At 57.6% G+C, this 26,739-nt stretch overlaps 3 protein-coding genes across 5 annotated transcripts in view; 2 read left to right on the forward strand and 1 right to left on the reverse strand.

The window, feature by feature from the left end:
• Nucleotides 1-206: 206 nt before the first annotated feature.
• Nucleotides 207-9,673, forward strand: E4F1 (E4F transcription factor 1). Of its 2 annotated transcripts, none has more exons than XM_040254343.1 (14): nucleotides 207-419; nucleotides 2,708-2,856; nucleotides 3,803-3,908; nucleotides 6,249-6,442; nucleotides 6,538-6,658; nucleotides 6,769-6,921; nucleotides 7,014-7,183; nucleotides 7,486-7,692; nucleotides 7,937-8,042; nucleotides 8,150-8,367; nucleotides 8,514-8,712; nucleotides 8,786-8,928; nucleotides 8,998-9,060; nucleotides 9,137-9,673. In XM_040254343.1, the coding sequence occupies exons 1-14, from the start codon at nucleotides 266-268 to the stop codon at nucleotides 9,491-9,493; spliced, it is 2,340 nt and encodes a 779-aa protein (XP_040110277.1). In that variant the 5' UTR covers nucleotides 207-265; the 3' UTR covers nucleotides 9,494-9,673. The 2 variants fall into 2 exon arrangements, with proteins under 2 accessions (XP_040110277.1, XP_040110266.1); XM_040254332.1 differs by having other exon boundaries at nucleotides 209-419; nucleotides 7,934-8,042.
• Nucleotides 9,674-9,741: 68 nt separating this feature from the next.
• Nucleotides 9,742-13,549, forward strand: DNASE1L2 (deoxyribonuclease 1 like 2). Of its 2 annotated transcripts, XM_040254415.1 has the most exons (8): nucleotides 9,742-10,551; nucleotides 10,794-10,981; nucleotides 11,074-11,162; nucleotides 11,257-11,340; nucleotides 11,420-11,520; nucleotides 11,594-11,706; nucleotides 11,822-12,073; nucleotides 12,456-13,549. In XM_040254415.1, exons 2-8 carry the CDS (start codon nucleotides 10,838-10,840, stop codon nucleotides 12,507-12,509), a joined length of 837 nt encoding a protein of 278 aa, XP_040110349.1. In that variant the 5' UTR covers nucleotides 9,742-10,551; nucleotides 10,794-10,837; the 3' UTR covers nucleotides 12,510-13,549. The 2 variants fall into 2 exon arrangements, with proteins under 2 accessions (XP_040110349.1, XP_040110341.1); XM_040254407.1 differs by having other exon boundaries at nucleotides 9,742-10,981.
• Nucleotides 13,550-13,783: 234 nt separating this feature from the next.
• ECI1 (enoyl-CoA delta isomerase 1) overlaps nucleotides 13,784-26,739 on the reverse strand; it is a 13,507-nt gene continuing 551 nt past the window's right edge. The window contains exons 2-7 of the mRNA XM_040254394.1: nucleotides 26,598-26,714; nucleotides 24,258-24,385; nucleotides 16,699-16,845; nucleotides 15,956-16,077; nucleotides 15,693-15,871; nucleotides 13,784-14,291 (exon numbers count right to left, since the gene is read on the reverse strand). Of these exons, the coding sequence (XP_040110328.1) occupies nucleotides 14,125-14,291; nucleotides 15,693-15,871; nucleotides 15,956-16,077; nucleotides 16,699-16,845; nucleotides 24,258-24,385; nucleotides 26,598-26,714 (860 nt within the window). The 3' untranslated portion in view covers nucleotides 13,784-14,124. The remainder of the gene's footprint in view (nucleotides 14,292-15,692; nucleotides 15,872-15,955; nucleotides 16,078-16,698; nucleotides 16,846-24,257; nucleotides 24,386-26,597; nucleotides 26,715-26,739) is intronic.

Consider the following 26,739-nt stretch of genomic DNA (forward strand, 5'->3'; position numbering starts at 1 on the left):
CCTTGGCTCCGCCCCCCCGCCTGTCAGTCCTCTGCACCATAATCACACCTCTCCCGGCAGTTCCGCCCGATATTCTGTCTCAGCGCTTGGTCCCACCTCTGCGCCTCCAGGCCACACCCTCGCAAGGCGCCCCGCCGCCTGCCCGTCAAACCCACTCTGGTCCCGCCCCGTCGTCCTACTCTCTTCTCCCTCGCTCGCCTTGGCGCGGCTCGTTGTTATGACGACACGGTCGTAAATCCGCCATCTTCCTGCGGCGCGTTGCGACATGGAGGGCGCGATGGCAGTGCGGGTGACGGCCGCGCATACGGCAGAAGCCCGGGCCGAAGCCGGGCGGGAAGCGGGCGAGGGCGGGGTCGCGGCGGCGGCGGCCTTGGCCCCTGATGGCTTTCTCGGCCTCCCGGCGCCCTTCAGCGAGGAAGGTAACAGGGCCGCACGGGGCCGGGCGCGGCCGGGGTGGGGGCGGCTCAGCCTGGCTGGTGGAGGCCCCGACGGCCTGAGCTGCGGGCGCGACACACCCTCCCGGGCCAGCTTCCTTGCAGACCTCGTGGGTCTCCGCGGGACGCCTCAGAGATTTCCACGAGCCCTCTGGTTTCCTCAGGCCCTCGGGCCTCACCCTGCGGGGCTCCGATCACCACCGGTGTGGGCTCCAGCGCCCACCGCGGATACTCACTGATGTCCAAGCCACACGGGCTGTCCGTGGAGACTTTGGTAATAGGCTCCACCGCCTGCCGGCCCCGCTCTCTCCGCGTCTAGACAGGGCCCGGCCCTCCTCTGCACCCCCTCCCACCTCACCTGACAGGCCACCAGGGCCCTGGCCGGGGTGTGGCTGAGGCTCCGGGTGGGCGGGGCCTCGGGTCTCTCCCGCACCCACAGGGAGGTGGCAGAGCCCAGTGCTGCAAAGGTGCAGGCCGCCCAGCCCCAGACCTGCCACGTTCTAGCTGTTTGATCTTGCGCAGGTGACCACATACCTCTCTGAGCCTCCATTTCCGCTTACAGAATGGAGACACCGGTGTTGACGATAATGTATGGAGCACTCATCCTGCCTCAGCCTTTTTCATTCTCAAGCCAGCCCTAGATGCCATTATTGTTATTGTTGTTATTCCCATTTCGTGGATGAGGAAAATTGAGCTTCAAAAATGTGAAAGTGACCAGGTCACCCAGTTATTTAATACCACGTATTATTTGGATGCCAGGATTGTGTGACCCCTCAACACACTCCCTTAACTTCTGGGGCTCTGTCTCTGGTAGGATGGTTGTGAGACTCAAAGGAGAGCATGCACGTGCCTCTCTAAGAGCAGTTCTGGGGACCCTTGAGGGCTGCATTCACAGGGGCGCTGATGACTTTTGGAGCCAGAATTCTGGTCTCTGCCCTTTGAGCCTGTCCCAGGAGACTCTAGACTGGGCCAGGCAGGCAGGGGTTGGCTGGTGATACTGGGATGGTGGTCTTTGTTCCCACAGGGTTTGTATTCTCAGTACATCTTTCCTTGCTCCTTCTTACTCCAGCTTGCTTAGGGGCAGTACCACCTACCAAGGGGACTCTTTGGAGGTTGCTGTGCCCTGCTGGGCTTGCCCAGGGCTTTCTTTCAGGGTTACAGGGCTGGGAGTGTTCCCCTCTGTGGTGAGGATGCCTTTAATGGCAACACGCTGGTGCCGAGTCAGACTCGGTGAGTGGGCTGGGAGGATTAGGAGGGTGGAGGCACCTCAGTGCTTGGCCGGTGACTGTGTGCCATCTGAGGGGTGACCGCCCTTGCCAGGTGGCCTTCTGTGGGCAAGTCTCAGCTGTGGTTTGGCCCTTTGTTCATTAATCCAGTAGGCATCATCTGGGCTCCTTCTGTGCTCCAGCCTGGGTTTGACCTTGAAGTGGCATTGCACATGAGGCGGTGGGAACGGACAGACTCTTAGAAAAGCAGAAGGAACATCTCCCATCCCGTGGTGCAAACAGCAGGGTGTCTGGGGTAGACCTTCAAGTTTAGGTTCTGGCCCCAACACTCACCAGCAGGGTAGCCTTGATCTCAAGTTGTTTTTCTGGAGTGGGAATAGTCATTTCCATTTCTTCAGGGTGCTGGTCGGATTGGGTGATATCCCCAGGGAGGTGCCTGGCACACTGTAGGGAACTCAGTGAGCCAGAAGTCCTCCTGCAGAACCTGGGGCGGGGACTGGCTGGTCAGCCTCAATGGTGAGGGGCTCAGGGGCAGTGGAGCCCCTGGAGTGTGGAACCCCTCTGGGAAGCCCCCCCTAGGCGTCTTCACCAGGGTAGGGAGGTGTTGCCCTCTTGTAACCAGTGAAGCGTCAGGTCAGAGTGAGAAAAGAGTGGGTGTGAGTCAGGGCGCCTCACCTGTCCCGTGTTAACCGGGTGCTGGCCTCTCAGCTGGAGCTGCACACACACCAAGTCGGCCCATTTTACAGATGACGAAACAGACCCAGACACGGCTGCTGAAGTGCCCGAGGGCACATGTGAACCCCGGGTCCTCCCCCGTTCCCAAACCAGCATGGCTGAATCCCCCTGCTTCCCAGCTGCTCCTGGGCCTCTCTGCCCTCCTCTCTGAAGTAGGGGCTTTGGACCCTGATGCCCAAGTGGATGGTCAGGGCTGCCTCCTCCCACATGCGGCTCTCCCTGGGGCGGGCCCCTGGTTCTAATGCCACCCCTGGATGGGTGTGCCTAGGACTGGAGCCCCCGCCAGTCCCCCTGACCGTGGGCACCTTGCAGATGAGGACGACGTGCACAGATGCGGCCGCTGCCAGGCAGAGTTCACTGCCCTGGAGAACTTCGTTCAGCACAAGCTTCAGAAGGCCTGCCAGCGGGCGCCTCAGGAGGCCCTGCCCGCCACCCCGGCGGCTGCGCTGCTGGGTCGGGAGGTGAGCCCCCCCCGCCATCGCACACAGGTGTGCTAACATGTCCCTGCCCCTCATCTGAGAGCAGGATGAGGAGGTGGTGGCGTGGCAGGACACAACCATGCAGCTGGGTCCCTGTGACATGAGGGCGGGCAGAGGGTGGCATCCGGTTGTGGGTTGGGGGTGCTCTGGGCTCCCCTGGTCGGCCCGGGATACTGGCCTGCTCAGCAGCCTCTGTGTGGAGCCCGCACCTTGGGGCCTGCGGTCTCCTTCCTTGAGGCCCATCCTGACTCAGGGACATCACGATGGCTTTTGTCCTTCTGTCTGCCCTCCTGGCCTATACATGTGGTTTCTGGGGATCCCACAAACGAAGCGTGGCTCTGTCGTAAAAACGGCCACCTTTGTTTGCACGCCGTGTGTACCGGAGCTGTGCACACAGTCTTACGAAGTCCATGGCACCCTCGTGGGCTGGGCGCTTTTGACATCCTAAGCCTACAGGAGTGGGCGAGGAGACTCCGAGAGAAGTCGGTGCCTCCGGTCACCCTGGGAGGGCCTGAGGACAGGGCCCAGAGTCGTCTTGCTCTGCCCTGTGGTCTTTCCTACCCTTCCCTGGGGTGTCTTCTTCTTCGGGAGGGTCCCCAGCCCCTTTCCCCTGGGGGCCCTTTCTCCTGACCTACTGGCTGGGCCGGTGGGTGGGGGTCCTCCTTTCCTCTCTGTAGAGGCTCTGCTGGAGCTTCTGGTCACTTCATCCTGGAGTCCTTCCCGGGCTGCTCAGGGCTTCGCGTGGAGCCCTCGTTGGCCGGAGGCATTGGAGTGATGGGGCTGACCTCTGCACCCGGGGTGAGGGGTTCAGGCTGGGAGTAGACTGGGAGCAGTGCTCTGCAGGGGAGATGTGAGCCCCCAGGTGGACGCACACCTGAGCCCTAGAGCCCTGAAGACGGGTCTCCTCCATCCCTCCACCCCATGGTAGGTGGCGCCAGGAGCGGCCGGCTCAGAGGAGCCCATCACCGTGGCCCACATTGTGGTGGAGGCGGCCGCACTCGCAGGAGATATCAACCACTCACCTGACATAGTTGGTAAGCCGGTCTGGCCCCACCGTGGCTGTCCACGCACGGCTTTCTCAGCACTGATCCAGTAGTCGTCTGTGGGCAGGGCTGGGACCTCTGCTGCCCACGCCCGTCTGTCGTCCCGGGAGCGGGCCTGGCTGAGGAGGGGCTGGGGCCCTGTGTACGCCTTCCCAGGGTAGGGCCTGCCGGAGGAGCAAGCATTGCGCACCAGGCCCCGCCCTGCCCGGAAAGGGGAGCCAGAGACTGGCAGCCCCGAGGGAATGCTGGGCCTTGGGGCAGCTTCGCTTTGTGCACAGACCACGAGCTGGCTGCTCTCCCCTGCTGTGTCCCCAGACTCTCTGCCCTGGTCCTTCCAGAATCTTCCCCACTTTTCTGCCAGCCCTCACCCCGGCCCTGGTGCCTGCTCCCCACCCACCGTCAGCTCTGGAGGGTCAGGCTGGGGTGCGCGTGGGCGCCCTGGCTCAGCCCCAACCTGCTGCCTGACCCTGGCCGTCACCTCCCTGGCACTTCCTCCCTCCAGCAGTTCCCACCCTGATTCCCACATGGCTTTTAAGAGCGTGCAACGCCAAGCCACACTCTTTGATGGCTTTTTTAAAGCTGAAGTGTCTCATTGATGTGCAGGAGGGGAGGAGCCACTGGGAGGTCTGGATGGGGTCACATGCTCCTTTACAGGGGACAGGGAGCATGCCACTGGGCCATTCAAAGGGCAGCCTGAGGGGCCCGGTGGCTGGGTGTGAGCGTGGCAGCAGAGAGGCTGGGTTGGCCTGATGCCACTAGAGGTGGGGAAGGGAATGGGCAGGGGCTGTGGAAGGTATGCGAGTCGGTAGCTGGACAGGAAGGTTTGGGTGATAAGGAGAACTTGGCCTTGGGAGGCCCTGGGGACCAGCTGGGGCAGGAGGAAGGGTGGAGGTGGCCTAGGGGACGGGGACCTCAGAACAGGCAGCCTCCCTCTCTCCAGGGAGGCTGTGGGGCCTGTCCCTGTCTCCACGCCGCCTTTCCCCCAACATTCCTGTGGACGAGGACGGTTGCCTGCCGCTCCTCCAGGACAGGAGTGTGGACATGTGGGGCAGGGCTGTGCTCCAGCCCTGATGTGGCATTTGGTTTCTGGGTGGGAGGGTGTCATGTGGGGAAACGCATGCCCTAGATTCAGGTAGCACCTCCAGGCTCTGGCATCCTGGAGGCCCTGCCTGCCGCCCTGCCTGCCACCCAGCCTCCAGCTGGCCCACCCTACGCTCCAGGGGCTCCTCTCTGGGCACCCTGTGCCTCTCTTGCCCCCGGGAGTTTCCCTTCTGCAGATGTCCTGGGTGGCGCAGATGTCCCCCTGGATCAATGATCTGGAGCCCAGGCCAGAGTCCTGAAGCGCCAGCTGCTGGCATCATCCCACGATGGTTCCCAGCCCTCGCGCGACCGGCGCACGGTTTAAGGAGGACCACACAGGTTTCGGATACTCACTCCAGGTCCCCTGCCTCTTCCTTGGGACCAAACTTGCTTTTCATCTCTGGCCCTGGGGCAACCACGATTGCCCTTCTCCAACCCTTCCGTCTGCTGTGTGACACTCAGACTCAGGTCTGAGCCTGGCGGAAGGCCCTGTTCTTTTAGGAACTCGCTTCTGGGGTGGAGGGAGGCTGTCAGCCCCGCAGGAGTACCCAATGCCCTAATTGTTTCTGAGTCACGGAGCTTCCATTCTGTTTTGGAAGAATGGCTTGTCAAAACACGACGCCGGCCTGAGTGAGATGGTTTCCAAGAAGCGGCTTCATAGCCGTTTTCTACACGTCATCTTCCTGAGCAGAAATGGTGAAGTATGTTTACAGCTTAGTTTTGAACATTGTCACATTTCTTCAACACCCACAAGAGCTGCAAAGGCCCAGCTGCAAAGGCCCAGCTTCCTCACCCTGACTGTCCCAGGCGTGTCCAGAGTGATCACTCTCCAGGCGGGTCCCTGGCCCGCCTCCCTCGAAACCCATGCTGGTGGGCAGTCTCAGGAGTGTTTCCTCTTCACGTTAGCAGGAGCCAGGGAGGCAGGCTGGCCTGTCCACTGCCTCTGCACCGGCACTCGGCTGCTCTTGGGGACAGCAGGAAGCCTGTGCATGTCTTGTCCTGGGTGCCTCTTTGCTGGGGGCAGGGCATCTGTGTTCACATCCTGGCTAACTGTGTTCCAGAGGCCTGGAGCTCTTCTGGGCTGCCCCCATGGAGTCTGAGCATCCCTTCCTGCCATCCCGTCTGGCCAAGCAGGTGACGTGTGCTGGGCTGGAGTCAGTTGAGACGACCCCCCCTGACCCCAGCAGGGTCCTCAGGCTCCATCCGAGGGCGGCTGGATCCTGGGGCTCAGGCCACTCTCCCTCTCCTCAGGAGGCGGACACATCAAAGAGGTCATCGTGGCCTCAGAGGCGGAGCCGGGGGACAGCGAGGTGGCCGAGGGCCCAGGCAGCCCTAGCCAGCGGGGGCCCGGGCTCGCTGCGGAGGGCGAGCAGGCCCAGGTCAAACTGCTGGTGAACAAGGATGGCCGCTACGTGTGCATGCTTTGCCACAAGACGTTCAAGACGGTGAGGCCCCGGGGCTGCGGGTGCCGGTGGGGAGCCGGGCCTCCGGCCCCTCCCTCTCTGAGCGGTGCCTGAGCCTTGCCACCCCTCCCGCACAGGGCAGTATCCTCAAGGCCCACATGGTCACACACAGCAGCCGCAAGGACCACGAATGCAAACTGTGTGGGGCCTCCTTCCGGACCAAAGGCTCGCTCATCCGGCACCACCGGAGGCACACAGGTGAGCTGGCCTCAGCTCGCTGCCCCTGGCCCTGGGGGCTCGGCTCCTGGGCTTTGTGGCCCCTGATTCCTGGAGGTGTGAGGCCGGGGCTGACACCGCTCTCTCCGCAGACGAGCGCCCCTATAAGTGTGCCAAGTGTGGGAAGAGCTTCCGGGAGTCGGGGGCACTGACCCGGCACCTGAAGTCTCTCACCCCGTGTACAGAGAAAATCCGCTTCAGCATGAGCAAAGATATGGTCGTCGGCAAAGAGGACGTACCTGCAGGTCAGCGTGGGGGCCTCCACGGCCGGCCCTGGTTGCTCTCGGTACACGCTGCTCCATGTGTCCTCATGGGCTCTCTTGATTCTGCCTTAAAGGGTCTGGTGCCTCCACTGTGGGGGCTGTCACCCCGTCGTCGTTGGCAGGTGAGCCCATGGAGACGTCGCCGGTGATTCATCTGGTAACAGATGCCAAGGGCACCGTCATCCATGAAGTCCACGTCCAGATGCAAGAGCTTCCCCTGGGCATGAAGGCCCTCGCCCCGGAGGTGGGGGCAGGTCAGGGGCAGCCCTTGTCTGCTCAGTCTGGGCCCTGTTCTGGGCACCAGCTCCGCTAGGAATGGGACTGACCTGGGCCTGCCTTCCTGGCACTCGGCCTGGTTGCAGGGGAAGGGAGATGAGAGACCAAGGTTGTGGCAGGGAGGGGTCAGGGGGAGTGGGCTGGGAGCCAGGGCAGGTGCAGGGAGCCTTCCCAAGTGAAGGCGCCAGGTGTGCATGGGGCCCTGGAGCTGGCAGGCAGTGCCGAGTGCTGGACTGCCTGGCCAGCCCCCTCCCTCTGCCTCCCCTGCAGCCCACCGGCCCCCAGGAGCTTCCCTGCTCCAGCGAGGGTGGCCGAGAGAACCTTCTGCACCAAGCCATGCAGAACTCCGGCATTGTCCTCGAGCGGGCCCCCAGGGAGGAGGGGGCCTTGGGGCCAGCCACCCCCACCGTGTCCAATCCCCAGTCTCCAGGAGACGCCTCGGAACTGCCGCTGCTAGAGGTGGAGCAGGCGGAGACAGTAGGTCCCTGCCCCACGGTGGGCTCCTTCTAGGGGGGCTGGACCTGGGGTGCCAAGTCACATGCTAGCCCGGCCACTGCCGGCTCCCTGGCCGTCCTGGCGGTGGGAAGCTCCTCACCGTGTGCAGTGACTCGTGCCCTGAACTGCTTACCATCTCCCAGGGTGGGGGTGCCTCAGTGTGGCTCCGGCCCTGCTGATGGGGTGCAGCCATGGGTGCTGGAGGGGTGCTCTGGTCCCCCAGCAGGTGGCTGGCGAGGCCTTGTCTGTGCCCAGGACCCACCCGTGCCCTCAGTGCAGTGAGACCTTCCCAACGGCAGCCACCTTGGAGGCCCACAAAAGAGGCCATGCAGGTGGGTGGCGGGGTGACTGTCCTGGACAGCTGCGGGTGCAGGATGGCCAGTGGTTAGGGTGGGGCCCTCGGGTGATGGTCCCAGCCTGACGTGGAGCATGGCCGCAGGGCCGAGGCCCTTCACCTGCCCGCAGTGTGGCAAGGCCTTCCCCAAGGCCTACCTGCTCAAGAAGCACCAGGAGGTCCACGTGCATGAGCGCCGCTTCCGCTGCGGCGACTGTGGGAAGCTCTACAAGACCATCGCCCACGTCCGTGGCCACCGGCGCGTCCACTCAGATGAGCGGCCCTATCCCTGTCCTGAGTGTGGCAAGCGCTACAAGACCAAGGTGGGTCCTGGACCCCTGCCTATGGCTGCCCACTCCCTGAGCCCGCTCTGTCCCCAGTTCCCTGCCCCCTCGCCCTGGCCTGGGCCCTTGGAGGGGGCTGGCTGAGACGAGGCCAGGCCGGCCCTGATGGGGGGCGGTCTCCACAGAATGCCCAGCAGGTGCACTTTCGGACGCACCTGGAGGAGAAGCCGCATGTGTGCCCGTTCTGCAGCCGCGGCTTCCGGGAGAAGGGCTCGCTGGTGCGGCACGTGCGGCACCACACGGGCGAGAAGCCTTTCAAGTGCTACAAGTGTGGCCGCGGCTTCGCCGAGCACGGCACTCTCAACCGGCACCTGCGGACCAAAGGTAGGGCCGGGAGCTGGCAGGCGCGGTGCGGGGGGATGCCCACAACCAGCACTGACTGAATTCCCCGCCACAGGGGGCTGCCTGCTAGAGGTGGAGGAGCTGCTGGTGTCCGAGGAGAGCCCCACTGCGGCCGCCGCCGTCCTGACCGACGACCCGCACACTGTGTTGGTTGAGTTCTCGTCCGTGGTAGCCGACACGCAGGAGTACATCATTGAGGTGGGCGGGGGCCCGCCGGGCTGGGGTGAGGCCTGGGGAGGGCAGGGCTGACCTCTGACCCCCATCCAGGCCACCGCAGATGATGCAGAGACCAGCGAAGCCACAGAGATCATCGAGGGCACCCAGACGGAGGTGAGGGGCTGGGGGACGGGCGGAGGGGCAGCCTGGCACGCTCATCGGACTCGGGCTGAGCCATGGGCCGCCACAGGTGGACAGCCACATCATGAAGGTGGTGCAGCAGATAGTGCACCAGGCCAGCGCTGGGCACCAGATCATCGTGCAGAACGTGACCGTGGACCAGGAGGCGCGGCTGGGCCCGGAAGCGGCCACGGCTGATACCATCACCATCGCCACCCCCGAGAGCCTGACGGAGCAGGTGGCCATGACGCTGGCCTCGGCCATCAGCGAGGGCACTGTGCTCACGGCCCGCTCGGGCACCAGTGGCACCGAGCAGGCCACTGTGACCATGGTTTCGTCGGAGGACATTGAGATCCTGGAGCATGCTGGCGAGCTAGTTATCGCCTCCCCGGAGGGCCAGCTTGAGGTGCAGACGGTCATTGTCTAAGCACGGGCACCTGCAGGGGCTGGCGGGCCGGTCTGGGGCAGGAGCTGAGGACCTTGGGTTCCCTGCCTGTACTTGCCTGGCTGAGTACAGGCAAGAGGGGCTTAGAACTCAGACTTTGAGAGGCGATACGGGAGTGTAAATAGAGTTTTTGGTTGCTTTACAATAAAATGTGAAAATCCACCGCTTGTGATGTTGTGGCATTAGCAGCCTCAGGGGCTGGTGTCTGGCAGTTCCCCCCAGGGCAGTCCCTGCCTGCCCAGGCCACCCTCAAGGCTCTGGTGCCTGGCCAGTCCACCCAGGGTTCCCACAGGGCTGGCGGCACCTTGGCGATGTGTGGGTGTCATTGGCATGTGGACAGGCAGCCTCTTGCCTCTGCCCTGCTCAGCTGGAGCTGTGACCCCCATTTCCTGTGGCCCGTCAAAGTGGGTGGGTGGGGATGCTGCTTGCCAGCTTCCGACCCCGGGGCTGGGGAATGAGGCGGGGAGAGCCAGGAGTCTTGGCTTTGTCCCTGAAGTGATGACTTGGAGAAGCAGCAGAAGATGCTGGGCTGTAAACAGGGCTGGTCTTTCCTGATTGGGTGGCCTTAGTTTCCCTGCGGGGATGCAGCTTGAGGGAGATTCTGGGTGACCTAGTTTCTCAGGGGTGGGGACAAGAGCAAGCCCTGGACTATGGGCATGGCTGGCCCTCTTTTCCAGTCCCGATGCAGCTCTTGGGCTGGCAGAGCCATCTAAGCCCCTGTTCTGATGTGGGGGCCCCAGATCAGTCTCAGGGTGGATGTCCTGCCTCCCTGTCCCTACCTCCCCCTGTGTGGGGGGGGGGCAGTCTTCTGTAGAATGAGAGGTGAGAACCAGGAGTACAGCCACCAGCTTCATGGAGGGGGTGGGTCGCAGGCAGTCTGGCCCCTCCCTGGGCCAGGGCTACAAATACTCCTGGAGCCGGGGCACCAGCGCTGCTGTTGCACCAGCCCTTGAAGTCTGTCTCATGCCACAGACACACCCCTAGCCTGAACCTCAGACCTCTACTGGGACGCAGATCCTGAGTCTATCCACACCCCTCAGGTGAGTGCAGTGTGGGAGTGCTGAGCGGGGGCTGGATGGGAATGGACTCCCAATATCTGGGCCTCAGTTTCCCCATGGAGGAGGAGAACGGACAAGGCTGTGAGCCCAGCAGCACCCTGGGGAGACCTGGAAAGCAGCACCTGGTGGAGATGCCTTCCGGCCGGTGGACTGTAGGCAGCAGAACCTGCCTGCCCCGGCTCACAGGGACAAGATGAAGAGTGGGCTGGTGTGTCCCACTCCAGGTCCGCGCTCACACCCGGCCGTGTCTGTCCCTCTAAGACCGCCCATGGGCGGGCCCCTGACCTTACTGGCCGCGCTCTGGGCGTTGGAGGCTGCCAGAGCCCAGGCACTGCGCATAGGAGCTTTCAACATCCAGAGCTTCGGAGACAGCAAAGTGTCGGACCCAGGCTGCGGCAGCGTCATCGCGCAAGTGAGGCTGGGGGCCTGGGGCGGGGTCGCGGCTGGGCTCCTCGGGCTGATCTGCGGGGCGCCTGACCCCGCACCTGCTGGCTCCTCCCCCAGATCCTGGCTGGCTATGACGTCATGCTCGTGCAGGAGGTGCGAGACCCCGACTTGAGCGCCGTGTCCGCTCTCATAGAGCAGATCAACAGGTGCGGCGGGCAGGGCCCAGTGTGGGAAGCCCCGGCCCAGACCCCAGGTCTCGGAGCGATGCCTTGACCCCAGACCCGGCCCATATCTCCGCAGCGTGTCCAAGCACGAGTACAGCTTCGTGAGCAGTGAGCCCCTGGGTCGGGACCAGTATAAGGAAATGTACCTGTTTGTCTACAGGTGAGGGGAGGGGCCGCGGGGCGTGCGGAGCGGGGGTCCCCCTCACGTCGCCCACCCGTCCTTTGCCCCCTGCCCCCAGGAAGGACACGGTGTCGGTCGTGGACACGTACCAGTACCCGGATGCCGAGGAAGCCTTCAGCCGGGAGCCGTTCGTGGTCAAGTTCTCGGCACCCGGCTCCGGTGAGGCCCCGCCCCCGCTGCCGCCCCCGCCCCTGCCCCGCCGCTGGCCCCTGACACCCAGCTCCTCCTGCAGCCGCCAAGGAGTTTGTGTTGATTCCGCTGCACGCAGCTCCGCACCACGCCGTGGCCGAGATCGACGCGCTCTACGACGTGTACCTGGACGTGATCGACAAGTGGGGCACCGACGTAAGCGCCCCGCGTCCGCAAGGCCCCGCCTCGCCCCCACGACCCCACCCAGGAGGGAGTCGTGCTCCTGGGTTGGCCACAGAGTCTCAGACCCGGCTCCCGCCGTGCCCCGCAGGACATCCTGTTTCTGGGCGACTTCAACGCCGACTGCAAATACGTGAGGGCGGAGGACTGGCCGGCCATCCGCCTGCGCAGCAGCGAGGTCTTCAAGTGGCTCATCCCGGACAGTGCCGACACCACGGTGGGCAACTCGGACTGCGCTTACGACCGCATCGTGGTCTGTGGCTCCCGCCTGCGCAAGAGCCTGAAGCATCAGTCAGCCACCGTGCACGACTTCCAGGAGGAATTCGGCCTGGACCAGACTCAGGCAAGTGCTGGGGCCGGGGCCGGGGCGGGGCCGGGGGCGAGGGCAGTGCTGGACCTGGATCCCAACCTCAAGGCATCAGGCACTCCCCTCCTTGCACTAGAGTTTCTAGAAAAGGCCCTTAGAGGTTCAGGTCTGGCCAAATGGAACAAACCTAGGGTGGCAGTGCAGGAAGCTCTTTCGTCCCTGGAGTGGGGTCCTGAGACTGTGCTCCCAGCCCACCCACAGGCCACACCTGGCGTATACGTCAACACCTCCCCCCAGATGCAGTGGTTTGTTTGGACACCCAGTGGACCCCTTCCTGGATGGGGGGCAGTTTTCCGGGGTGGTGCTTGAGGGACTGGCTGCTCAGCAGGGTCTCAGGCTTGGCCCCTTCTCCCTCCAGGCCCTGACCATCAGTGACCATTTTCCTGTGGAGGTGACCCTCAAGTCCCACTGACAGCCCTGGGGCCTGGCTGGGGCATACTGCCTGCAGACTCTGGCCACAAGGAGCAAGCCCCACAGATCTCCTCCAGCGTGGCCAGCCAACCCCCAGCGAGGCTGCAGGGCAGAGGCAGCTGGGCCTGGACAAGTGATGGGACCACTCAGAGCCCATTTCCCTATCTGTGAAATGGGCTGCCACCACCTACCTCATAAGGTTATGAGAAACATCTTCCAGCATGCTGGGCACGCAGCTGAGCTCGATAAACGGCACACCCTCAGCCAGGGCCCCACACACATGTGGGCTCTGACTCCTCCAGGTCCCTTCCTAGGGCTCAGGACTTCTGGGACACAGATCTTTGTCCTGCCACCCAGCAGATCCCTGGTCCCAGCCCACCTAGGGAACAAGGACAGCCTGGCCTGCCCACACCACATTTTTCTGCTGGGAACCGACCACTTCCAGACCTGGCTGGCTCCAGAAAACAGTGCCTGTGTAAACTAAGTGCTTCCAAGCACCTGAACTGAGTGCACATGGGGTAAGTGCTCACACATGTCGTGTGAATATGCAAGGTCAACCTCCCAATCCTCAGTGACCCTCCTCCAGCCCTGGTTCCCAGGTCTGCAGGCCTCTAGCAGCACTTGTGGGTACGAGGGTCCTGTTCCACCCAGCACTGCAGTTGGCAGGGGGAGGTCAGGAAGGTTGTCCCCCTGCCCCCACCTGGTTGGCGGCCCTGGGACTTGTGGAATGCCCCCTCACTGGTGAGCAGGCAGGCTGGGTTAGGGTCCTGCCCATAGAACCCCAGCAACTCACTGGTACAACCCCTTCAAAAGTGCCTTCCTGGTAGCTTCCTCCTCAGGAGCCCTTCGCTGGGCAGAGGCTCGCCAGGGAGGCCTGCACTTGGGGTAAGCCCATCCCAAGAGTGGGGGACAAGCAGACTGGGGTACACAGTGTAACTGACAGGGACTTGATGAGGCTGCTGGTTTTTGAAGCATCTCACCTTTGGCAAGATTTAATTGGCCTGAATTATACTGGAGAGTAAAACTTTTGTTTCAAAAGAGTTTGGACAACCGTTTCTTGTTACATCTTTCTGAAATAACATTTAGGACACTTGCAATGTAAAATGCCTCCCTTCTTCCTCTCCAAGTTACCCAGTTTCTCAGAAATTTGTACAGGTTTTCCATCCAAACAAACATGGTGGCCCAAGGTCTTTTCCCATTTCCTTCTCTCGTGGGGCTCATCAGCACCAGCTACCTGGCCTTATGCCTCTAGCAATCAGGCGTCCCACCAGCGAGGAACGGGAAACTAGAGGGCTTTATTCTGCTCTGGGAAAAAACAGCACGCATGCTCATTGGTGATGTTGCCAAGGTCCAGGAGGGGCCCACCTGCCAGTTTATTATCCCGTTAAGACACTGCTTGCCAGCTGTGCCCCTGCCTACCCTCCAGGCACAAAGGGCACTTGGGAGTGGCAGCAGGTCTTGGGACTATGGCTGTGAGGATCAGGGCCTTCTAGGGAGATGGGCCAAACAAAGAGCTGGAAGTAATTTTAAATGGGCAAAGACCGGACTTAAGTCCTCTAGAACCACAGTGCCCAGAAGGGTGGGTTCGGCCAAAACCCCGGCAGGCAGCCCTGCCCTCAGCCTTTCCTCTGTCGGAGCTTCTCCAAGTACACCTGCAGCGACTTCTGGATGGAGTCTCTGCAGATGAAGCTGACAAAGTTCTGGACGTCGGCGTCGCGCTGCCTCAGCAGGCGGTCTGCGGTGGCCTTTCGCATCATATTCTTGGTCAGCTGGCGCGCATGATCTGAAGAAGATGGGGCCCCCCTGTGAGGACCTGGGCTCTGCGCCGGGGCAGCAGTATTGCCGAGCTGCCCCAGATGGTTCCAGCCGAAACGCCAGCAAAAAACTCAAGGGAGCAAAGGGAAGAAAAGGAAAACCACCCGTCCCCTGCTGTCTGCCGACTGCTTTTAAAAACGTACAGGATGATCCTGTGAAAACTGCCTTGTCAGCCCGTTATTTTCCCTCAGCTATATCTTCAGGAATATCTTCTATGTCGCTAACTATTCTTTACCATGTCATTATTAACGGCTGGCTGTGTGGTATTCGGGCATCAGCAAACCTGGCCCCCCAAAGCTCAAGAGCTAAGAACGGTGGTTGCCTTTTTATGTATGGTGGGAAAAACATTTTAAAGGCTAGTATTTTGTGACATGTAAAAATCACCTGAAATTCAGAATTCAGTGGCGTGGTGTTCCAGTAACACTAGATATACTTCCTAGTTCACACACCCACAGCCCTCATTCCGGTGCTGTGGTTATGGCAGTGACTGTGTGACCAGCAAAGCCGGACATCTCCCTGGCCCTTTACAGACAGGTGACCCCTGGTTTCTACTGTCACTGACATAAGCACTCTTATTGCCAGATGTGGAACCTAAGAGCTGTTTCCAGTTGTCTGTGTAGTGGGTTGAATAGTGGACCCTGGAAAGGCATGTGTAAGTAGCCTGATTAGGAAAAAGGTTTTTGCAGAGGTAACTAAGATGAGATCATCTTGGATTTAGGGCGGGCCCTTTGCTCAGTTGGTAAAGAATCCGCCCACAATGCAGGACCCTAGGAGACCTAGGAAGACCCCCTGGAGAAGAAAATGGCAACCCACTCCAGTATTCTTGACTGGGAAATCCCATGGACAGAGGAGCTGTGTGGGCTACGGTCTGTGGAGTTGCAGAGTCAGGCACGACTTAGCGACTAAACCACCATAACCGCTGCCTGACTCCAGGGATGGGTGTCCTTAGAAGGAACGGGAGGTCTGAGATATAGAAACATGTAGAGGAGAAGGTGTGTGAAGACACAGACAGAGGCTGGAGTGATGCAGCCTCAGCCCAGGAGTCTATGGAGCCCCTGAAGATGAAAGAGGCAGGAAGGCGCCTCCCCAGGGCCTCTGCAGGGAGCAAGACCCTGCTCACACCCTGATTTTAGACTCTGGCCTCCAGACTGTGCGAGAATGCATTTCTCTTGTTTTAAGCACCTAAGCGCCCTCACCCCTCAGTTCCCCATCTTGTCACTTGTTATACCAGCCTCAGGACACAAAGTCAGTCTGCTACTGTGAGCGGCTCATCTGTGTATGGCTTGAGAACTCCTGGGCTTACGAGGAGCCTCAGGCTGAGAGAGGAGGGGGCTCTGTCAGCCAACGGGCACCCCCACCCGCACCTCACCTGGGACGGCCAGCCACTGGGCCATCACTGAGAGTGCTGTGCTCAGCACTTGGTCCTCTGGCACCACCTGGTCCACCAGGCCCACCTGGAGGGCCTCTGCCGGCGGGAAGAGTGACCCCAGCTGCAGGGCCTGCTCTGAGGCACGGTGCCCGATGGTGTTCACATATGTGTCTTTGAGCCTGGAAACAGACACCCGACTCGGAGTGGGGGCTTGGGGTTCCCGGCCAGGGGGTGGGGGTGGTGGGCCTGGCCCCTGGCCTTACCAGAAGGGGGCGGTGATGCCCAGCAGGGTCTCATTCAACCCTATGTGGTACTTGGGGTTGTCAGCCAGGACCCGGCAGTCACAGGCGAGGGGGATGATACAGCCCCCCGCGGGGCAGGCTCCCTGCAGGGAGAGCCAGACCTCTGAGCGGCCCCCGTGCACACTCCCAGCGGTGGTGAGCTCTTAGGTGCCTCCAGCCCCCTTCCCTCACCCTCCCCGTGCTGCACCAACCCCGTCTGGGGGTGTGCGCAGCAGGACTTGCTCACCCATCAGCCCGTACACCCCTCTTCCCTCAGGCTCACGTTGGGGCTGCGAGCGGCTTCTCCTCTCTGCTCTTGTCCGATCTCTCAGACGCCAAATGCACATCTGGCTTGGGCTGTCACCTCACTCCTGCCCCAGATGGCCCGGGGCCACCACTGTCCTCGTCTCTCGCACTCACTGTCCACGAGGAGGTGGCCAGCTGCCCAGCCCCTTCTCTCTAGCCGGCTCAGGGCCCTGGCCTCCACCCCACCCTTGCCTTAGGTTAGGCCAAAGCGATGCTCCCCAGAGGTGACCATGGGCCCTGGCTCCTGTCCCCACACTCAACACCACCATGTGACCCCCTCTTCTCACTTGGTCTGTAACGGCAAGCCTCCCTGACTGCCCCCTTCCTCCCTGAGGGCTTTCTAAGGGAGGGCCACGTCCACCCACCCCAAGGGCTGGCCCAGTCAGCAACCCAGGTGGCCCCCCAGGAGGAACACGCACGTTGATGGCGGCAACCAGCACCAGGCTGGACAGGTACGTCCGCAGCCACAGCTCCTGCACAGCCTTCCAGTACTCGGCGTAGTGAGCTGGGTTCCTCCCACATATCTCCGTCAGGTCGAGGCCGGCGGAGAAGACCCTGGGGCAGTCCTGGGGGGGCGGGGGCACCATCAGAGTCCGCCCTGGGGGCCCAGGGAGTGTACAGGCACTCGAGGGCCAGAGGAGCTGAGGTCACGCTCAGCAGCAGGATGCTGCCCCCAGACGCCCTGAGCTGGGGGCTCCGGGGACTCAGCTGGGACCCCCTGGCCTGTCCCCTCTGCATCCTGCCATATTCTTCCCCTTCCAGCTTCAAACAGGATGGGCAGGCAGCAGGGCCAGGTGCTCCCCAGGGACATAAAATGCGGGCTCTGTGTACCCATGCGCATGGCCCAGGCAAAGGAGTCAGAGGTCGGGGAGGCTCCTGACATCAGAGAGGACAGCGTTCTGGCTAACCCCAAAGGGCCAGCAAACCACAGACCCGCCAGAGAAGGAGGGAGCGGCGAGCGGTCAAGAAGACACCCCTCTCCTCCGCCACGGGCCATAACTCATGACACTGAAGGCTGGGGTGGGGGTGCAGACCAAGACAGAGGGGACCAGTGCTCCCAGTGTGGACACCAGGTTCTGGGCACTCAGTGAAGAATGTAGGCCGGGGCAGGAGGGGACCCCACGCCTGGGTTTCCCGCAAGCACTCGCTGGAGCATGTCTGGCGCCCGAGGCTGCTGTGAGGTTGCTGATCGCTAAGCAGAGCTGGCTACGGTCGCCACGGGCCGCTGCAGATGACAGCCCCGCCCCCTGCCCCCAGTGTCCATGAGGAGGGCCAGCCACACTCGACATCCCCTACATCCTCATACAAACTGACTGCAGCCAAACACAAGGCAGGCGTAAACGCGCCCCAAGCCTCTCATATACACGGTGCCCGTGTGTGCATGGCACCTGCAGGCTGGCCTTGTTTGCGTGGCACGTGTGCCACTCTTGCCTCTAAAAAGCACCCCTGGGGATGGGAAGCTGGGCCGTCACCTGCCAGAATCTTGGGGGGTGGTGGTGAGCCGCCCTGCTCCAAGGATGTGGCAGGATGGCCGTCTAGCTTTCCAGCCTTCCTCCTTAACCTCTTCCCACTGCGAGCCCCTGGCTCCTCCTCCCTGCCGCCCCCCAAATTCAACACACGTTATCAGCACCGAAGTGGATGGGCTGACGGTGTGGCCCATGGTCCTGGCACTGGAGGGAAGCAAAGGCAAAGAATTCTATTCTGGATGCGAGCGAAGCAACTGCATCGATGCCAGCCGGGGCGACTTCTGCCAGACAGAAGGCATGGGGGCTGGCCTGTTTCCGTGACTTCAGACCTCAGTGATTCTTCTGCAGAGGGTCGAGGTCAGGAGCGAGCAAGCAAGGGAACCTGCTGTCTGTTCTCGCTCCCTCCCCCGACCCCACTGCAGCAGGGGCCCTAATAAAAGCCTTACCTGAATTTCTTGTCGGGCCTCTAGTCAATTTCTATGGGATGAGCAAGGCCAAGAACCCTGGTTGGTATCAGGTTTATGGCCCCCAGTGTGTGGCTCATCCCTTTCTGAGGAGGGGATCTGGGCACCTCTGGGGCCCCTGAATGCAGCTTCCTGGTGGGCAGCAAGTGGCCACCTGAACCCTGCCTTCCTGACCCGGGGGGCTCAGGTCCCTCATCTAGGCAACACTGTCCCCGCCTCCTCGTCTTTTTCCCTCTCCTGCTGTTTCTCTGCTTCTCTTCTCCGTCCTCTCCTTTAGAGGGTGCATGCCGGGCAGACACAGCCTCACTCCTCTCGGCTGGCGAGACCTCTGGCCGCCCACGGTGCACCTCGACCTGGGGCCGGCAGAGGCCGGAGAGTCTAGCCTCACCCGTGCAGACCCTGGCCTAGCGGGCCATCCCTGCCCAGAGAGTCGCAAGAGTGACAGGCTCAGTCCTCACGTCGGGCAGCGGCTGGAAGGTCCCTGTTCTCTCTTTTTCAGTCTTCTGTCCCTCCCGTTTTACCTCTCCCTTGATCCTCATACCTGCACTCCCATCCTTTTTTAATCTGGAAAACTTGCCCGTGTCTGTAAGTTTTTGTCATTGGCAGCCCTTGTATTGTATATCTCAAACACTGCTTGAGACTCCAACCTTGGGTTACTTGGTGGGATTTTAAAGAACAGAAAGAAAGGAGCTTTCGTTTCTCCTCCTCTGCCTCTGCAATGGAACTGCTCTGACTGCGTGCTCAGGAACTACCTGATTCATCTGTAGTCCCTCAGAATGAAGGAAAAAAGCCGGGGCTGGGGGGGCGGGGCGGGGAAGGCATTTTAAATTCACGTGGGAAAACTATGAGGCCTCTGGCTCTGTCTTTATGTAAAAATTAACTTGTAAATGGGCTGTCTTCAATTAGCTTAAAGGCAATTGAGCCCTTATATATTCTCAGAAACATAGAAGAGGCTCATCAGAATACATTTTGGGCTCCTGTGATCTGGGAAAATAGTCAATATTTAATTAATATCTGGTATTAGTGCTGGCTTAAGCCTGTGGGTTTAATTAACACAGACCTGTACTTTAGAGTCACCCACATTAAGTATAACAGTTTCATTGTACCTAGGGTTACTGATGGAGAAGGCGATGGCACCCCACTCCAGTACTCTTGCCTGGAAAATCCCATGGACAGAGGAGCCTGGTAGGCTGCTGTCCATGGGGTCACGAAGAGTCGGACACAACTGAGCGACTTCCCTTTCACTTTTCACTTTCCACTTTCATGCACTGCAGAAGGCAATGGCACCCCACTCCAGTGTTCTTGCCTGGAGAATCCCAGGGACGGGGGAGCCTGGTGGGCTGCCGTCTATGGGGTCACACAGAGTCAGACACGACTGAAGTGACAGCAGTAGCAGCAGCAGCAGGGTTACTGAAAGGAAGTGCATACTGTTCCTGTTATAAAATTTGTCACCAGGGAAACAACCCGACATGATTAAATTTTTAAGTAAATATAAGTGGGGTTAGAGCTTTTTGGTAAACTCTAGAGGAATAGTTTTGTGTTGAAAGCATCCATCTAAAGCAGTCCCTCCCAATGTTGGTAACTTAAAAACTAAAACTAAGTAAAATGAAAGGAATTCATTGGGTTCAAGGACCATTTCAAATAAGATGAAACAATGAGAACACTGCTGGCTAAGCATGTGTAAGCTGACCTACTTTTGTCTTCTTGTGAAAGAGAAAAGAAGCCGTTTGGTGCTACCTTGAGATGGCCTCTGCCAACCTACAGAATGCCAGTGCAGAAGGCCCTTCATGGCAGCTTAAGGAAAGTTGGGTGTGTGTTTTCAGAAGGGTGTATGAGGAGCAGAGATACATTTTGTTTGTTAGTAAAGTAAAAAGAATGATTCTGTCCTAAAGCTGGTTATTTCTCAATGGAAAGAGCAAGGGACAAAGTATGGCTAATGAAAGTTGCAGAAGGTCTCCGGAAGAGAGTTTTTATGTGGTCAGGACTTTCCAAGGTTGAAATCAATTTAATTGGGTAAATGGGTTTCATTCAGAGCAGGCTGATGCAAGACATGATTTGGTTTCTGTCTCTCATAAGAGAAAAAAGTTTTCCTGGAATGCTGTGTTTGTCATCAGATTGTGAGTTTCTGTGCCTTTAAGTGATCTGTAATGACCTTTGAAATCTTTTTGTTTTCCACCTTAGATCAAGAAATAATTGTTTCACAGTGACCTTGATTCTATCAACCTACGATTCTATCTATCTATTCTATCTAAAACATTGTGAGATTTTGGGTGGACTTTCCAAATATCAAATTGAAATTACAGTTCTTTTGACGTCCAGGTAACTTTGAAACTGACGTCCCCAAAGAAAGATCCAAAGCTAACTGGGTTCAGTGGGAAACAATGTCCAAACTCACTGTTGCTGGTCTCAGATGGGACCATCGGGCTCTCCCCAGTTTTATCGCGACCACCGTAACAGATGGGGAGGGGGCTTGGGGTGCTTCCGCTGTCCAGTCTCTCCCCTTACTCTACGTCCAAAAACCCCGTGGGAACACTCCCAGCTCGAGGCCCTCAGGTCCTGGCCCCATGATATTTCCCACTGCGCCCAGCTCCAGTTCCTCCAGAATCTCCTTCCCTCCAGGCCCCGGCAGCCCAGACACTGTGAGTACCTACTGGGCTGGCCACTTCCAAGCAGCCCACTTCCTAGGCTTTCAGTTCAGTTCAGTCACTCAGTTGTATCTGAGTCTTTGCGACCCCACGAATCACAGCACGCCAGGCCTCCCTCTCCATCACCAACTCCCAGAGTTCACTCAAACTCATGTCCATAGAGTTAGTGATGCCACCCAGCCATCTCATCCTCTGTCATCCCCTTCTCCTCCTGCCCCCAATCCCTCCCAGCATCAGAGTCTTTTCCAATGAGTCAACTCTTCACATGAGGTGGCCAAAGTATTGGAGTTTCAGCTTTAGCATCAGTCTTTCCAATGAACACCCAAGACCGATCTCCTTCAGAATGGACTGGTTGCACCTCCTTGCAGTCCAAGGGACTCTCAAGAGTCTTCTCCAACACCACAGTTCAAAAGCATCAATTCTTCAGCGCTCAGCATTCTTCACAGTCCAACTCTCATGTCCATACATGACAACAGGAAAAACCATAGCCTTGACTAGACAGACCTTTGTTGGCAAAGTAATGTCTCTGCTTTTCAATATGCTATCTAGGTTGGCCATAACTTTCCTTCCAAGGAGTAAGTGTCTTTTAATTTCATGGCTGCAACCATCATCTGCAGTGATTTTGGAGCCCCCCAAAATAAAGTCTGACACTGTTTCCACTGTTTCCCCGTCTATTTCCCATGAAGTGATGGGACGAGATGCTGTGATCTTTGTTTTCTGAATGTTGAGCTTTAAGCCAACTTTTTCATTCTCCTCTTTCACTTTCATCAAAAGGCTTTTTAGTGCCTCTTCACTTTCTGCCATAAGGGTGGTGTCATCTGCATACCTGAGGTTATTGATATTTCTCCCGGCAATCTTGATTCCAGCTTGTGCTTCCTCCAGCCCAGCGTTTCTCATGATGTACTCTGCATATAAGTTAAATAAGCAGTGTGACAATATACAGCCTTGACATACTCCTTTTCCTATCTGGAACCAGTCTGTTGTTCCATGTCCAGTTCTAACTGTTGCTTCCTGACTTGCACATAGGTTTCTCAAGAGGCAGGTCAGGTGGTCTGGTATTCCCATCTCTTGAAGAATTTTCCACAGTTTATTGTGATCCACACAGTCAAAGGCTTGGGCATAGTCAAGAAAGCAGAAATAGATGTTTTTCTGGAACTCTTGCTTTTTCAATGATCCAGCGGATGTTGGCAATTTGATCTCTGGTTCCTCTGCCTTTTCACATGCACAATCTCAAGCAGGTCACCCCCACAGCATGGACACTCTTACATACATCATAAGGCATGAACGTCAGAGACAGCAGACCCCCCTCCGGAGAGACCTGGCGGCACACTGGCACTGGCTGGGAGGGCCCCTCTGGGGAACCCCTCATGCGAGGGACCGATGACCAGAGATGGCTGGCTAGGAATCGACAGGAAAGCAGAGGACACTCCAAACCCCAGAAGGTGAGAAGGCATTTGGAGGACCCTCGAACCCCTTCTGACAAAAGCCTCCTGGGGAAATGCTTCTGGGACCCGGGACCTCATTTCTAGGAGCGCTCTCGGCTGAAGGTTTTTCAACGTGGGAGGATCCTCTTCTAAGCCAGAAGAAACACCTCTGGACTGTATCCTTAAAAACTGGAAATCTAAAAAAACAGATGGGCTGAAAAGGGAAAAACTTAAACTGTATTCTAACACTGCCTGGCTTTTATATAAGTTGGGGGGATGGAGAAAAACTGTGAGGGAAGAATTATAAACATATGTACAAACTCAAAATATGCCTTCCTTCTTTTACATGCCCACACAGCTATCTGGAAAGAAAGGAGACTTTTATCGTACTTTTTAAGAAAGAGGACTTGGGGCTGAGATTTACATCTCATAGAAGCAAAACCCTAAATGAGGCTAGATTACCTGGCCAAGATTGTACCTGATAAGGGTTGATTCAGTTCAGTCACTCAGTCGTGTCCGACTCTTTGCAACCTCATGAATTGCAGCACCCCAGGCTTCCCTGTCCATCACCAACTCCCAGAGTTCACCCAAATTCACGTGCATCGAGTCAGTGATGCCATCCAGCCATCTCATCCTCTGTCGTCCCCTTCTCCTATCCCCAATCCCTCCCAGCATCAGGGTCTTTTCCAATGAGTCAAGTCTTCACATGAGGTAGTCAAAGTATTGGAGTTTCATCTTCAGCATCAATCCTTCCAATGAATAATCAGGACTGATTTCCTTTAGTACTGACTGGTTTGATCTCCTTGCTGTCCAAGGGACTCTCAAGAATCTTCTCCAACACCACAGTTCAAAAGCAGCAGTTCTTCGGCACTCAGCTTTCTTTATGGTCCAACTCTCACATCCATACACAACTACTGGAAAAACCATAGCTTTGACCAGACGGACTTTTGTTGGCAAAGTGATGTCTCTGCTTTTTAATATGCTGTCTAGGTTGGTCATAGCTTTTCTTCCAAGGAGCAAGTGTCTTTTAATTTCATGGCTGCAGTCACCATCTGCAGTGATTTTGGAGCCCCCCAAAATAAAGTCTCTCACTGTTTCCATTTTTCCCCCATCTATTTGCCATGAATGATGGGACTGGATACCATGATCTTAGTTTTCTGAATGTTGAGCAGAAAAGGAGTGGTTTGTGCAACTGCCAATACTTTTTGTCACATATGAAGTTAACACCTCCTTCCAGGTAGAAACCAACACCAAGAAAATATGTCAACAAGCCATTGACTTCCACAGATAATTATCTACTAATCCTTGCCATTCAGTGTGGGCAAGGAAATGAAAACTGGCTCTCTAGCTTGTTCTCTTGGATGCTGCAAGGCATAAAAAGTCTTCTGCCAGGAGGTTTTCATTTTCTCATAGCCTTTGTCAGGCATATGATTTATGCTGCGTTTTGTCTGGTGCGCTGTTGTCTGCCTACTGATGTAAACCTGCGACTAAGACTGTTTGGTCCAAGGAGGATTCAGAAGGAAAAAGCCTGCCCTCTGAGACCTCGGCTCTAGGACCTGCCTGCAGAAGGATGGGGAGCACTGCTCTTGGAACAAGCACAGTCTTGGGGGCCAGCCTGGGTGCCAGGAAGCTGCTGAAAACCAAGTCCGCACAGGGTCCAGACTTTGTGAAGGTCACCCCTGCCCAAAGGAACCCACTCTCACCTACATCCAGGCCCGGGTATGGAGCACCAAGGCCTGCCCCGGGGCCTGGCCCCACAATTGCGTGGGCCTGGGAGGCGGCCAGGGACAGAGGCATCAGCTGCCTGCGGGCGAACCAGCTGCCCACATCCTGGCTCCTTCAAGTCACACCCAGGACTATGACCCCTGGAAGGCCTGCGATCACACCTGCACTTGGGCCGCCTGGGTTTTCTCCAGCCTGTGATGTGTGTGGAGGGCTTTCTGAGCTTGGGGCCTTGTGGGGAGCTGAGGAGCACTCACGGAAGTTAGGATGACGCCGCGGAAGGTCTTGTCGTTCTCCAGCTTCTCCAGGCTGATGACCAGCTCCGTCAGCAGCTCCAGGCTGAGGGAGTTTACAGGGGGATTCCGGAACTTCATCACAGCTACCCCTAATTTGAAAACAAAGAGGACAAAGCTCGTGCCAGCACAAGAAGGGTGCCCCCAGTCACCTATGGGAAGGCCATGGGGAGACATACAGCTGTTGAATTTTTACATTGAGGTGAGATTCACGTATCTTATAATAAAGGGAACCCTGTATACATCGGCAGTTATCATTCCTTCCATCCCAGCCCCTGTGCGTGTGTACTAAGTCACTTTAGGTGTGTCTGGCTCTTTGAGACCCTACGGACCAAAGCCCTCCAGGCTCCTCTGTCCATAGGATTCTTCAGGCAAGAATACTGGAATGGGTTGCCATGCCCTCCTCCAAGGATCTTTCTGACCCAGGGATCACTAATCACTGATCTTCTTGTTCCTAAGGACTTGCCAACTGTGGACACTTTATGGAAGCGGAATCATAGAAAATATGTGACCTTTTGTCTGCCTGCTTTCATTGAATGTTTTCAAGGTTCATCCATGAAGTTGCAGGTGTCAGTGGTTCATTCCTTCTCAAGGTCAAATAACTTTCCATGGTCTGTGTACAGCACGTTCTGCTTATCCATTCACCGGCCAGTGGATACATGAGTTAGTTCCACCTTTTGGCTATTGAGAGTAATGCTGCTGGGAGCACTCACATACACATTTTTGTTGATCTTTTTTTGGGGGGTTTAAATGCATTTTACTTTTAGACAACCTACATGACACGTTTTTTTCCCTCACAAACAATGCCTCCAACTCCAAATAAATCAATGTTCAAAACAAATGAAGAGCTCACGATGATATCAGTCCAATTTTCTCCCAGATACCAAGTCTGACATCCTCATGGGAGCAGACAGTCTTATTGTAAGTGAGCAACTCTAAGAACTAGACGTGTGAGGAGGAACTCCAGTTGAGGGTTCTGGTTCACACTTGTTTAAGGATCAAGAGTAAGAATATCAGGGGCCGGATGTTCTTAAAACTCTCCGTTTATACATTCACTCTGCCAGCAACAGGAAAAGCAGGAGTGAAGGGCCTGCCTCTGTGTACAGTGCGGCTACTGGCCTGGGTGAGGCCGTCTGTTCCCACTGCCTGGCCCAAGGGCAGACCCTAGGGGCTTCAGAAAAGTCATCCTACAGCAGAAGAATCAATCAGAACTTTCAGAAGTGAGCTCCCCAAACGTGGTGTGGAGCTAAGTTTCTGAAGCTGACTCTGGATCTTTGTTGTTTAGTGAAACAATATCTAAGAGTTTGGGGAAAAGGTAGAGGCCAAAGGTGAACAGATGGACTTGGATATCACCAGGTAAATAATCACACCCTTGGCATGGGGTGGGTACAAAATAAATGCTTCTTGAATGTTGAACAGAATCCAAAATCAGCTTTTTAAAAAAATATTATTTTTAATGGGGGGATAATTGCTTTACAATATTGTGTTGGTTTCTGCCATACATCAACATGAGAGCACTTTGGCACTTAAATGAAAACATTCTATAAAGCACTTTTACTCCATTAATTCCTCCAAGTCTCAACATGCCTGAAGGCCACCTGGGTCTGGCAATGAGGACAGAACCATGCTTGGCTTTGACCTCAAACTCAACCTCCTACCAGGATAAGCCGGCAATGTTTAGGAGGCTCGGAGGTGGGAGGCCACAAGACAGCTTGTCTTAAAATGCGAATCTGTCTGTCTCTGCCCCCAAGCCCGCTCAGGACCCAGCTCTGAACGGCTCTCTGGTGGAGAAAGCACAGCTTTCTCTTTCAAAAGTGCTCTTTCTACCTCTTTTTTTTTACCCACCTTGGAGACTTTTAAGAGGTGTTCTGATGGGGGTGGGTAGGAGTGATTTTACTTGTGGCTCCTGGCTGTAATTAAAAAATATCTGCTGGGTTCTGTGCCACCTGGGAGTGTTAACAAAAAGTTAAAAATGTTATTCCAAGATGCTTCCAATTATTTTCACTTCCCAAGTTAATAGCTTATATAAGGAGCACATACCCCAAACTTTAAAAACAGAAATATGTTTATCTTCATAATGAACTGGGGGCGGGGGGCTGGTGGTGGTCGTGGTGAAACAACTCGACTGGAGATGACCCTTAGCTTTGAACTCAACAGAAACTTACTTCAAAATCAAGCTTTATCTCGGGATCTTTAGAAATTCGAGCGCTTTCCCGGGTCCGGATTCTACGTCTGGGTCGGGAGCCGGGGGCCCCGCGGAGCCGGGCCCCACCGCGGGGATGCCGGGCGCTCGGAGGCGCTTACCTGAGGCCGCGTCCGGCTCCACCAGCACTCGCTGGCTTCCGAAGCGCCGCGCGCCGTCCCCGCCGCCGCCGGCCGCCGGCTCCGAACGCCCAAGGGTCGTGTCCCGGAGCAGCGCCCCTGCGGAGGTCGGCGAGAGATTGGT

This window comes from Oryx dammah, unplaced genomic scaffold, assembly GCF_014754425.2.
Source record: "Oryx dammah isolate SB20612 unplaced genomic scaffold, SCBI_Odam_1.1 HiC_scaffold_2, whole genome shotgun sequence".
In the NCBI taxonomy this organism is placed as follows: domain Eukaryota; kingdom Metazoa; phylum Chordata; class Mammalia; order Artiodactyla; family Bovidae; genus Oryx; species Oryx dammah.